Source organism: Merops nubicus, unplaced genomic scaffold (assembly GCF_000691845.1).
Source record: "Merops nubicus isolate BGI_N331 unplaced genomic scaffold, ASM69184v1 scaffold5970, whole genome shotgun sequence".
Lineage (NCBI taxonomy): Eukaryota > Metazoa > Chordata > Aves > Coraciiformes > Meropidae > Merops > Merops nubicus.
In genome coordinates, this window is record NW_008580754.1 from 1 (window position 1) to 13,064 (window position 13,064).

Consider the following 13,064-nt stretch of genomic DNA (forward strand, 5'->3'; position numbering starts at 1 on the left):
TGCAGGAGGGATTTTTTAAAGGGGCTGGACGTGTGAAATGGCTGCGAAGGTGTTTGAAAGCCTTGGGAAGCTTGGCCTGGGCTTGGCTGTCGCAGGTGGAGTTGTCAATTCCGCTCTCTACAATGGTGAGTGGGAGAAGCTGAGCTCTGCCAGGTCACTTTAGATGGGGATTTTCTGTCGGTATCTTGGCTGCTCTGTGCGTTTATTGCTGATGGCATCGGGGGAAGATAGATGTGGAGCCTTGCTGGGCTGTTTTATACCCCGTGTGTCTTGCAAGCAAGAGGATTGCCAGGTCCCTTAGAGAGCTGCCAGTTACCTGCTGCCCTCCTGAGCACACTGGGAGCCTGGAGCCACAGCTGCATCCTCTCTTTGCCTTTTTTGCTCCAAACAGTCTCATTCCTTTCACCCATTTCCTGTAGCAAAAGGCCTTGCCTAAGCCTGGTAGAGCAATTCCATGGAGAAGGCTTTGAGGGTACAGCTGGCAGCAGTGACACGGTGCCTGATGTTGTCTTCTCTAGTTGATGCAGGCCACAGAGCTGTGATCTTTGACCGGTTCCGGGGGGTCCAGGACACGGTGGTAGGAGAAGGAACCCACTTCCTCATCCCCTGGGTGCAGAAACCCATCATCTTCGACTGCCGCTCTCGCCCCCGAAACATTCCCGTCATCACTGGCAGCAAAGGTGAGTGGCTGGAGCCAGCAGCTGAGAGAGAGCCACGCGCTCTGATGATTCTCTCTGTGGATGTGGAGATCCCACGTGTCCCAGGTCCAGTTTGGAACAGGGTCAGGAGGGGTTTGACCACTTAATGGCTGGACTTGAGGATCCATCTAATCAAGATGTTCTTGAAGGTCTCTTCCAATCAGAATGATTCTGTCTGGCTTTTTAGTTAGAGAACAGATTAAAGGACCTTTCTTTCAGCCTGTAAGTCATCCCATAGCATCTCTGCCTTTACAGTGGGGCAAGTAATTCCCCACATCCCAACTAAACTGAAGCTTTATCTGTCGGGAGGGTTTGGACCCCGAGGTGAAGGGGCTGGAAGAACCATGAATGTCTGTTGTTAGTGGTTTGGTTGGCCTGGAGAGGGCAGCTTCAGGAGCTCTGTGCCTGTGGTTTGCCATTAATCTGGTGGCTCTCCCTGCAGACCTGCAGAACGTGAACATCACGCTGCGTATCCTCTTCAGACCAGTGACTGCCCAGTTACCACGGATCTTCACCAGTATTGGGGAGGACTATGACGAGCGTGTCCTGCCCTCCATCACAACAGAAATCCTCAAGTCTGTAGTGGTAAGGACAGGGTGAGAGCTGCTGGGCTCCACCATCATCTCCTTCTCCTCTCTGGAATCTGTCGTGTTCCAGAATACAGCTTCTCTTTCCACCCCCCAGGCTCTCTCTGGCCATCCAGAAAAGCTAATTGTAGCTACACTAATTGTTTCTCCATCATTCTGACTGCTTGGCCCGACTTGGTTCTCGTTGGATGGTCTCTGGATGGAAAGAGGTTTTCTTTGTGACCCTCTCTCAGCAGTCAGCTCTGCTCCCCAGCCTGGGAGTTGCAGTCAGGAGGAGATTGGGATTCTCACTTCTCATCTAATCTTAGATTTCAGCTCACTGCAGACCTCTGGTTTTGGAAGTATCCCCAGGGGGACTGCCAAATAATCACTAACCAACTATAGTCCTGCTAAGAGCTCAGCTCAGAGAAGAAGTGGATTAGCTCTGGGGCTCATGGGTGCAGAGCCAGGCAGGGCATGGAGAATCTGTCACTTTTTTTGGGGAGCTTTCTTCTCACTGTTGCCCATCCTGATTTCAGGCTCGTTTTGATGCTGGTGAGTTGATCACTCAGAGAGAACTGGTCTCGAGGCAAGTGAGTGAAGACCTCACAGAGAGAGCAGCAACCTTTGGGCTCATTCTGGATGATGTGTCCTTGGTAAGAGGTCTTCTTTGTTTTTTTCTCTCTGGATTCTGCCCAAATAAGAGACCACACTCTGTGGATGGCTAGAGAAGCGTGGGCTGGGGTTTTGGACGTGTGGCCTGTGTTTGTCTGTCTGCAGTTGTGTGGTTTGTAGCAGTTGCTGCTGAAGCCAGTACCTCAGGGTTTATCAGGGGCCTGTGACCTTGAGCGAGCCCTTGAAGGCTCTGCTGTGCTGGCTTATCAACAGAGTTCTCTGTTGTGGGGCTTTTCTAGCTCCCATGAAGAGCAAATGCTGCTGTGGGTGATGGGTCAGGCTGCATGTTGCTCTAGACAAGCACCCCGAGGTGGGGAGAAAGCCTGAGGCAGGAGCCAGCAGTGGAAATGAAATACCCATTTCTCACAGTATCTTTTTTCTGTGAGGGATTATTCTTCTCTAGTCCCCTAAAACTCTTCAGGGAGGGAGTTCTTCCCTCTCACCTCCCCATGAGCTTGTGCTGGGAGCAGTGTGGGTGGCAGCAGTGTGGACTTTGCTTGGTTTTTGCTCTGCAGACCCATCTGACCTTTGGCAAGGAGTTCACAGAGGCGGTGGAAATGAAGCAAGTGGCCCAGCAAGAAGCAGAGAGAGCCAGATTCATTGTGGAAAAGGTACCTTGTCCTTCTGAGGAGCTTGGAAATGCTCCTGGTGTCTCCTTTCCCACTCTAGCTTGCAGTGAACATCTCATTCAGCTGGCCAGGAGACCGGGCAGGTTGAATGACAAAGTCACTTGGGGTTGTAGTGCTGATAAGATTCTCAGCTCTGGCACTTGATTATTGACTGGAGAAAGCCTTAGGTTGGTTTTGTTGGGTTTTGGGGTCTTTTTTTCTCCTTTCAGTGCCATTTCATGGTCTTACTGGAGTGCTGAACAGGAATGTGTGTGTGGGGGAGGGAGGAAACAGCACTTGGGAGGGAGCAGCAGTTAGAAACAGGGTTCAGGGATTTGAAACCCCAGTGATCCTGCTGTCTGAATTTTGGGAGGATGGCTGAAGCTTTCCATGGTGGTTGATCCCATAGGCACAGGGATCTCAGTCCTAGGAGTTTCTGACCACACAGTCTCAGATCAGCCCTCAGTGAGCACCCACAGGAACAATTTCATGGTTAAGAACCCCGCTAACAGCTGAGAGCACTGTGAGAAGAACCTGCAGCTACACCCGAAGTTAATCCAGGGGTTGCAGTGGGGTGCTTGTCATCAGCCAGGGTGATTCAACAGTACAAGTGTTTGTCTGACCTGGTTTTAACTCCCCTGAAGTTCTCAAACATTTCATAGACAATTTTCCACCAGCAGTGCCATTAGGTGGGTTAATGTTTCCTCAGGTTAAGACCGATAAGGCCGTTTCCAGATGATTTTTCATCCTTTTTGCCCCAGGCAGAGCAGAAACATAAGAGGGCAGCTTTCAAATACAATCACCTATCTCTGCTGTCTTACTGGGGAACAGGACAAGAAGGGTGGTGAAGGAGAAATTTAGGTTTTAAATGTCACAAGTGTCATCCTTCTCTGGGGTGCTCTCGGGCTCTGGGGTTCTCTCGGGCTCTGGGGTTCTCTCGGTCTCATTCTTCTCCTCTGTTTGCTGGCAGGCTGAGCAGCAGAAGAAGGCAGCTGTCATCTCTGCTGAAGGAGACTCCAAAGCTGCAGAGCTGATTGCCAACTCGCTGGCCACGGCGGGCGACGGGCTGATCGAGCTGCGGAAGCTGGAGGCCGCCGAGGACATCGCCTACCAGCTCTCCCGCTCCCGCAACATCACCTACCTGCCCTCCGGACAGTCTGTGCTCCTCCAGCTCCCCCAGTGACCCTGGCTCTGAGGCCGTAGCCAGCCCCATCACCTCCACCTATCAGATCAGCCCTTTCCAAAAGAATCCGTGCGATTTCCTCGTTAGTAAAAGGAGAGGAAATTTGAAAATTCGACCCGTTTTGTGAATTAATCCGACCGAACGGAACGCTCGTGACAACAAAGCTGCATTCCTCCCACCTCTGGGCAGAGCAGTGGCCCCAGTGACCACTCAGCTCGGGTTGAGAATTGCCCCTTTCCCAGGCAGTTTGACCCCTGAGCTCGGGTTGAGAATTGCCCCTTTCCCAGGCAGTTTGAGCAACAGGAGCAGAGTTTTCATCCGTTGGCTCCCGGGACGAAGGGGTCGCTGGGGTGACTCCCTGTCCACAGGAGTCTGTATCAATCAGGTTTCACAGTCAGTGCCTTCAGGCTGGCTGAGCCAGGGTCGTTACAGACCTGCAGGTCCTGGACTGTGGCACAGGGACGCCCAGGGCTCGCTTTTCAGGCAAGCCTGGCTTTTATTTCAGAGGTAAACTCTGAGCAAGAGACACTTCAGCAGGTAGGACAGCAGCTCTGTGCTGACAGCTGGAGGCACAGCTCGAGTGGATTGTGCCTGGGGGGGAGAATAGCAGAGAACAGCACCCACTACATCACTCTGATTTAGTAGGTGGATTTCAGGCAGGGAGGAGAAGACATTTCCTCTGCAGGAAAGGCTTCTTGTGTACATCCCAGCAACAGAACAGCTCTGCTTCTCCCCCCACTGCTGTGCACTGATCTGTTTGCTGCCACTTGCCCTGTTGTGCAGCCTTGCTGCTTCCACCAAAGCCCATGAAAGTGGCAGTTGGCCCATGGCAGACAGCACAAAGAAGGGATGACTGGGTGCTCCGTGGCTCAGGCAGTCAGAGGTGGGCAGAATTCTCTGTTAGATCAATGCTTTTATTATTGACAGAACCTGAATTGTGAGGAGGATGTGATGGCTTTGAGATTGTGTAACTTCAATAAATGTCACAGACCCAAGTGTAGTAGTGTGGGGTGGTGTCTTTTTTTTCATACCTCAGAACAATGGTCGGGTCAGTGGAGCAAGACACCTCGTGCTTGTGCTAGATTTACCTGAATTATATTCACTTAGCCCAGGCAAACAGGTCTTGCTCCTGACAACTTAAAGCTTGAAATGTGATTCTTGGGCTGAATTCCTGCCACAAGGTAAGGCTGAGAGTGTCCTGGGGTTATTGAAAGGGCTTTGAACTGCTTCCCATGCACAGTTCAGGCTGCTGCTGATGCACGTACGTACGTTTTCCAGGGTGCTCTTGACACAACACTGCAGCTGGAGAGAAAACGGGTGCATGGTACCAGCTACAGCCTACAGCAAACCACCTCCCTGCTGTCTGCGGTCTCAGGTGGGTGTCCTGGCTCCCCTGAGGAGGCTGAGCCCTTGGGAAAGCTGCTGGAATGGCAGGATCATTTCATCCTCCTCCAGCCTCCTCGGGCCGTTGCCCTCACCTCTGGCCACGTGGAGAGGCTCACCTGCCTTTTCTGACACTCCTGCAGGGATGAGGTGCCTGAGCTTGCAAAATATTTTAAGCAGCTGAGCAGTCGGGTCCATAACTCCCAAATAACTTCCAGGCCTCTTCTCCCTCCAGTGCTCTTGTTCTTTATTCTGGTTTACTGCTTTAGATGCTTTGAAGGAAGCTTCCACTTTTCTCCCTGGGCTCCTTTTAAAGCCCCTTTAGTGTTTCCTGCCTTTCTCTCTGTCAGTTTTGTGCACCAGGTGTCAGGCTGAAAATGCTGTGTCTGAAATCCCTCCTCAGCTTCTGCAGCTCTGCACAACCTCCCTCCAGCTCTGCATTTCCAGGGGAGTGTGGAGGGTTTCCTGCTGCTTTTGCTGTGAGGCTCTCTGGAGGAGGCACCCGAGGCCCTCAGGGTGGCCCCTGGGTCTGATTAATCACCGTTTCTTCTGCTTTTGGGTGTAATTCTTTTTACAAACATTCCCTGGCTGGTAACTGCTCCTTTACCCTCGTTCTGCCTCACTTCATGCCTAAAGCTGCCATGAACTCACAGACTTCAAAGCTGCTCTTGAACCCCTTGTTTCTATTGTGTTTATAGCTGCTCTTCAGCCCTGTAGACCATGTGGAGCTGTCTGGTTCCAGATGGGAATGGTGACCCTAAAATCAGGAATGGGTTTAGTGGGGGCTGCACAGGGGTACTGGGTGAGGAACCAGCCTTCTGCTTGCTGGTGGGTGCTGCTCCAGGAGCCGTGCAGCAGGGATGGAGCACTGCCTGGCAGACTCCTTGGTGTAAGGAAACAGAGCAGCAAGTGGGGATTGCACAGCCAAGGCCTGGCATGCCTGGCCAAGGCTGGACTAGGGCGAGCTGGAGGCTGATCCCCACTCTCAGCCCTTCCCCAGCAGCGTTGGGGAGCTGTTAGTGGGCCAGGGAGGTTTGGTTGTGCAGATCCTGCTCTGCCCTCCCAGAGCCTGCGTGACCTGCTGGATCAGCCCCACGTCCTGTGCCTGTCACCTGCTGCTCTGCTGGCCCAAGGGGTGGCTCCCAGCCCCAGGCAGAGCCACTGCAAGGGCTCACGAGTACCCAGGGGTGGGAGATGCTCCAGAAATGGCACATCTCCTCCTTCACCTCGTCCTTAGAGCAAGATGGGCTGGCTTGTGACCACACCTGGAGGAGCAGCCACCACCTGTGACATGGAACTCCCTGGCCACCATGTGCCATGTCGTTTGGGTGAGCTGTGATCACAGGCAGGAGGCAGCTGGGTGATGCCTCTTGGAGGGAGGTGATGAAACTTTGGCTACACGACCTCTTCAGCTGCCTCCAGCTCGTGCAGCTCTACCAAAACCTTTTGTTTTGGGGAGGGGGATGCTTTCCGTGGTCAGTTTTAATTCATTTTTGCCACTGATTTGCACAAAACACTCTGAATTTAGTGTTTGACAGCTGCTAATCTCCCATCAAATTAATTTGAAGTGACTTTTCTCTGGAAAGACAGCGTGACTGGATAAAACCAGTGCCTCTCCAGCAAGGTGGGCTCTGTTACTGGGCTGGAGAAAGCAATTCCTTAAGCAACCCAGCTAAAATGGCCCCAAAATTTACTCAGACTGTGCCCCAGACCTCCACTTGGGTGTCTGATCAGCATTAAACACCCCTCTGCCAGGCTCTGCCTCCTCAGAGCTGAGTCACACCAGTGTCACCCCACAGCCTCCTGAGAGACTGTGCCCCAGACCTTCCACTTGGAGGAATTAAACACCCTTGTGTCAGGCTCTGCCTCCTCAGAGCTGAATCACACCAGTGTCACCCCACAGCCTCCTGCATCCTTCCATTTTCCAGCCAGTTGTGATTTTGGGCACCAGAGCCCACTGTGGGCGCTTTGCGGGTGGGTGGTGGAGGTGTGGGTTTGTTGAGAGCCTGCAGAAGGTCAGGAAGGACTCTCTGTAAGAGGTCTCCTCTCGCAGGAGGTGAGAGGAAGGCAGGCTGAGCAGCACCCAGGCTGCTCCCCCACCAGATGGCAGCAGGAAGCCTGCTCCCTGCACGGGGAGGGGAACCAAGGGGACACAAAGGGTGTCCCTCAGCAGGGAGGTCACCCTGTCCTGGGCAGGGGACCCGAGGGGTGGATGTGGAGGAGGGCAAACAGAACAACACGGTCTGCAGGTGAGGAAGGGAAAGGACAACTCGGGGCACAACTCGGGCAGGCAGGAATCCGTGCAGGGGAGCCCAGTGTTGGCTCCAGCGGCTTGGCAGATGTTTGATCTGCAGCCCTGGAGCTTTGTGGCCTCAGAGGAACAGCAGCACACTCGTCACTCGTGTTTCCCTGAGTACAGCCCCAAAAGTAAACGACAGGGACCAGGGTTTGGGTAAAATTCTGCTCGAAATGGGCCGTGTGAGACCTGCTGGGGTGGCTGAAGGGTGCTGGACGAGGGGGACTGAAGCCAGGACACATCTCCCACCTGGGCCAAACTTGAGTTGGGTGCCACCTTCACACATCAGAGTCCTACAAGCCTGGGTGACATCTCCCTGCCTGCTGCTCTGCCTTGGGTGCAGACCTCCACAGAGCTTTGGTTTGGGTTTTTTTTAATTCCTGCAAGACTTTGCTTTCTCCTTTTCCTGCTAGTGGAAGAGCTCAGTGCTGGGCCAGCCCACTAGCAACGTTCAGACCAGCCAAACAAGCTTTTGTTCCTGATAAACAAACAGGAAACTGCCCAATTTCCTCCCTGTGTTCACCCTCTCTCCTTATTTAACAGACAACCAGCCTACCTGACTCGCAGAGACCCAAAGCAACCCCAGATAAGCACACTCTGGAGCAGCTGTAATGTGCAGCATGGTTGGTGCATCCAAATGGGCAGCTGCTCCCTGAGAGTGGCTGGTGCTGGGGATGAAGCCTCTCCAGGTAAGGCAGCTCCCCCAGTTTGTGATAATTTGTTCCCTGCAGCAAGCTGGCAGCACGTCTGAAGTGGTTTGAGCAAGGGATAGGGAGGAGTTTCCCTGTTGCTTCCTTTGTGCTGTTTACATCCGAGTGGATCTAGCAGAAAATGCCTCTGTCCTGAAACACAGAGGAGGAGAAAGCACTGGTGGAAGCAGGCAGGAAATAAATGTCCTAAGCCAGGCTGGAGCTCAGCTGGGCTGGGTGATGGGGAACGATTCTTAAGGCCAAATTTGGTTTCATTATTCCTGGCCTGGCACTGTGCAGTGCTGGGGGCTGAGATGTTCCTCACAGGCCTGTTTTCCATCAGCAGCACCCAGCTGACTTCAGCCCAGCAAGACTCAGACTGGTGTCATTCTCAGGGGCAGCTTTACTTAGGGAAGACAACACTTTGTGCTTTGGTTTTCTATCTGGTGAGGCAGGAGAGGACTGTCACAGGCAGTGAGGTAGCAGGGTGAGTGACAGGGGACACGAGGGGGGTGCACAACACCCTCCTGGATGAAGAGAAGCATCTGAAGTCTTTAGAAAAGTTCAGCCCAACCCATGCTGGGTGGGAGGCAGCAGAAGACACCAGCTGCAAGATGTGTTAGCATGCCCTGTGCTGCTAGGGGCAGCAAGGCAGGAAGAGGTGAGGGAAGAGCACGTGCAGGATGCCTCTGAAGCAGGAGGTTAAAAATATCCCACAGAGGCAAGAACAGGAAGGAAGCCTGAGCAAGGTGAGTCTACCCCAGGCACTGCACTTCAAACGTGACTTTCCTGGGGGTCCAGGTCTTGTGGTGTCCCTTCTGCAGAGCTGGTGCTGGTGTGGATGGCTGGGGTGTGCCCAGGTGGCCAAGAGGTCCACCAGCATCCTGGCCTGGATCAGCACTGGCATGGCCAGCAGGAGCAGGGAAGGGATTGTGCCCCTGGATTCAGCACTGGGGAGGCCACAGCTCGAGTCCTGGGGTCAGGTTTGGGGCACCACAGGATCAGAAAGACCTTGGGTGGCTGAGGTGGGTCCAGAGAAGGGCAACGAAGCTGGGGAGGGACCTGGGGGTGTTCAGCCTGGAGAAGAGGAGGCTCAGGGGAGACCTTCTGGCTCTCTACAATTCTTTAAAAGGAGGCTGGAGCCAGGGGGGGGTTGGTCTCTTCTCACAGGTAACCAGCGATAGGACGAGAGGCAATGGGCTGAAGTTGCCCCAGGGGAGGTTTGATTGGATCTGAGGAAGAATTTCCTTCCTGGCAGAGTGGTGAGGCCTTGGCCCAGGCTGCCCAGGGAGGTGGGGGAGTCCCCAGCCCTGGAGGGGTTCAAAAAAAGCATGTGAACATGACACTTGGGGACAGGGTTTAGTGGTCGTGGCACTGTTGGGTTGATGGCTGGACTTGATGATCTTAAGAGGTCTTTTCCAACCTTAATGATTCTACTAAAAACCCAACTGTTCTTATCCCAGAAACTGTATTTTACTTTAAAAAAAAAAAGGCACAAAACCAAGGCTCCCCTAAGAGAACTTTATTAATTTTGGTTTTTGTGGCATGATTTTTATGTTGAGGCTGCTGGCTCTGCTAACAGTCCTGTTACCACCCTGCCCCCAGTGCCCCAGAGGTCTGAAGGTTTAACTGTGGGCACGAGGAGATGCTGGTGGCTGTTGGCTCTGCCCTGATATTTGGGAGGCAATTAGTCTTTAATTGTGGCCTCACACTGAACTAGTGAAGGAGAAGGGAAAAATGGGAACAGGAATTTCCTCTGCTTGAACTTCTCCGTTGCTCTGTAGGGTCTCAAAGCTCAGTGTGTCTGCACTCAGTGGTGGTGGTTCCCTCAGACACCACAGGGCTTCCTGTGACAAGAGCTAGCAGGAAAAACCCTTTGTTTTCCTTTTGCTTCCTCTGCCACTGCTTGAGAGGATCCCAAATTCCCCATGATATCTAAAAGATAAAGCATTACTCTGAGAGTCAGTGGGTTGCAGAGCAGACCTGCTCAGAAAGGCATTGGTGCCTCAGCTTCTCTCCTCACCCTTGGCTTGTGTTCCTAGTGGGGCAGCATCTGTTCTTTGCAGGGTCCTTAAGCAGCTCAAAGGGCCCTTTTCCTGGCTGATGAGTTCCCCAGGAAATCACCACAGCGTGGAGCTGGCTGGGCAAAGCTCCTGGAAACCAGTCCTCACCTCACACAGCTCCCGTGGGACTGCAGGCCATGTGCAGGACAAACAGCTCCTTTAGGAGAGGATTCCAGCCCAGGGTGCTGCCTGAAAGCCACATAAAACAACCAGCTCAGATGGCTCAGGGATTGCCCAGGGACACGCAGCTCTGCAAACCCCAGAAGCCTGCCCACAGCACCCAAAAATTAATGGCTGATAAAAGCAGAGTTCACCTCTGCCTGATTTTCACCTTCCCACCCTGTTGTGCAGCTGGTACTAGTGGTTATCCCCACCACAGAGCTCACTGCAGCTCAACAATGCTCTTATTCCTTAAGTTTGCTTTCTCAGCAAGTCTGGAACATCTGGTCCTGGAAGGAGCACAGGTGAGTAACACGGTGTTCTGTGCCTGCAGCCCTGGCCCAGCAAACTCTCACACTTGTACTTTTCACCCTGAAAGGTCCTAAGCTGCTTAGCAGGGAAAAAAACACTCTGGTTTTGAGGGAGGGCTGATGTCACTCAGTGCTGGAGTGAGCAGCCTGCTGGAAAGGCTGCGGCAGTTCAGGGAGGAAATGAAAATCTGTGTCACTCCTCCCTGGCACTGCACACAAGGAGGGGGCCACCTGAGGGCACCTCCCACCCCGGCCGTGCCCAGGAGAGGAGGGAAATGCCAGAGAGAGGAGCCACGGCGTGTCCCCGAGCAGAAAGCTGCCTCTGGAAGCTGTACAGCAGCGTGGAAGGGAAGCCGAGATGACAGCGAGGAAACGGGAGGGCCGATAAGGATCTGTGGCTGCCGGGCAGGTGTGTGAGCCCAGGGGGCTGCTCCTCCTCCTGTTTGTTTCCCTCTACCTGCCCGACAACGTGTCTTTTCATGTCAAAAGAGATCAAAGAGAGGGCTGGGAAGAGCTGCGAGAGGCTGCCTTGTGGGAACGGGGCCTCCTCCCTGGGAGCAGCCTGAGGAGCTGCCACCTTCCAGTGGCCAAGTGGGCGACTGCTGGGTGCCCTGGGCCTGCAGGGAGAGCAGCTCTCCCCTCCCGAGGCCACTGCTGATGCTGTGAGGACAAGGGCTCTGGTTTCAGCAGGCCAGAAGCCCTTCAGAGTCCAAGGATATTTGCACTTGGTCCCTATTTATTGATTTTTTTTTTAAGCTCTTCCTCTGCACAGACACAGTATCCACTGAGAAAGAAGGACTGAACACTTCCTTTCAACCTCTGCATAGCTTTTATTTGCAGGGGAGTGAGATCACCCTCCTTCACATACAAGGCTGAGCACTTTTGTGAGGCAAAGCCCCTGCAATCCTCCAGCAGCCATTTCACCATGAGGGGACCTCATGCTGCAGGCTCAGGGTGTGGATGCTGAGTTAGAAAACCACAGATGGCATCAGAGAAGAGGGAACAGCAAACCAGCCTGGAAGAGGAACGCTCTTCTCACATGCTGGAGGAAGAGATCATCAAGGCCCTGGCCTACTCTTGTCCCCTGAGGGGACACCAGGGGTGTTGAAATCATTCATGGCTTTACTCCTCATCTGTGCTTCTTTGTGCCCAAGGGGTGTTTCTGCCATCCCTCAGCTGTCCCTCTGCTAAATCCCACCTTTGGAAGAGGGGCTCTGGCACTGCTCTCTTGTTCATCACCTTCCAAGAAAAAGGTCCCCAGCACATTTCTTTGAAATTCTCCTGCAGGGGACCCTTTGCATGCACTGGGTTAACCAACGGCAGCACCACATCCCCTGACATCCGCTCTCTTTTTCTCAAGAAGCTGCATTGCCCAAGGGTGTTGGGCAAAGAGGGGGCAGTGCCCATCCTCCCAAAGCCCAGGGTCTACCCAGGCTACCCCCTCCCTCTGCAGCCATCCACAGTCCAGCAGGGATTAGAACACAGAACTGCTCCTCAGAGCTCCCATGGGGCTGGTCAGAGGGAAAGGTGCCCTGCTCTGCTCCTTTCCCATGCCTCCACAGCAAGGACAAGGGATGAAAACCAGCAACGTTGCTCTAATCCCACCCTGGGGCTTCCCAAACCTACCCTGCCCTTTTTAGTTGGTGGTGAACTTGGACTCTGAAAGCCACAATCCCTGCTCTGCACAGGGAGCTCCAAGATGGGTTTTATGTTCCATCATCAAAAGCAGGTCAAATACATTGGCATGTAATATTATATTTAAGGGGCTGAGGGTGTATAGATTTTTTTACAGACTCTCAAATCAAGTGCTCTACACTGTTAATGGGGCATTTGCAGCAAACAAAGCAGATGATGGAGCAAACCAGAGGTCGAGAAGTGATTGCAGACTAAAGGATTTTTAAAAAGGGGGTTACAGCAAGAACACAAGTCTGGGAGTGGGAAAGGAAGAGGCAAAGCTACAAAGCACAAGAGATTCCTGAAGTCCTTGGGAAGCAGCTCACGCTACCTAAGGGGCTGGTGCTCTTTTCCTGTTTCTGCTGCTCTCACTAATTCTTTTACTGCGGCCAGCCCTAAACCACAGCAGCGCCCCTGCCGCCTACACAGCGCTCGGCGGCGGTTCTCGGGGCTGCGGAGGCTTCGCAGCTTCCCGGGAGAGGAAAACGCCGTGTCAGGCTGGAAAGCAGCAGCCCCGACCCCTTCCCGAGCCCTTTCCCTGCCCCCAACAGGGAGCTCTACCCGCCAAAAGTATTTTTTTTACTGCTTGTCCCATCTCAGACCTCAGGCCCGGGCCCTGCAGGTGGGTGTAACCAAGAAACCACAGGCCAGAGTTAAGTAGTTATTAGTATTTTAAGGGGAGAGGAAGGTTTGAACAAGTGGGCGCTGGGGTTTGGCATCGTAACAGGAGCGACTGACTCCTCCGGCCGCTGCAAATCA

General features: G+C 53.4%; 1 protein-coding gene across 2 annotated transcripts; it reads left to right on the forward strand.

Annotated features, from left to right (window-relative positions):
* Positions 1–3,846, forward strand: PHB (prohibitin). 2 transcript variants are annotated; one of them, XM_008937280.1, is made up of 6 exons: positions 1–125; positions 519–680; positions 1,141–1,283; positions 1,804–1,920; positions 2,455–2,550; positions 3,518–3,846. In XM_008937280.1, the coding sequence occupies exons 1-6, from the start codon at positions 38–40 to the stop codon at positions 3,728–3,730; spliced, it is 819 nt and encodes a 272-aa protein (XP_008935528.1). In that variant the 5' UTR covers positions 1–37; the 3' UTR covers positions 3,731–3,846. The 2 variants fall into 2 exon arrangements, with proteins under 2 accessions (XP_008935528.1, XP_008935602.1); XM_008937354.1 differs by lacking the exon at positions 2,455–2,550 and having other exon boundaries at positions 1,804–1,827; positions 3,680–3,730.
* Positions 3,847–13,064: the final 9,218 nt, after the last annotated feature.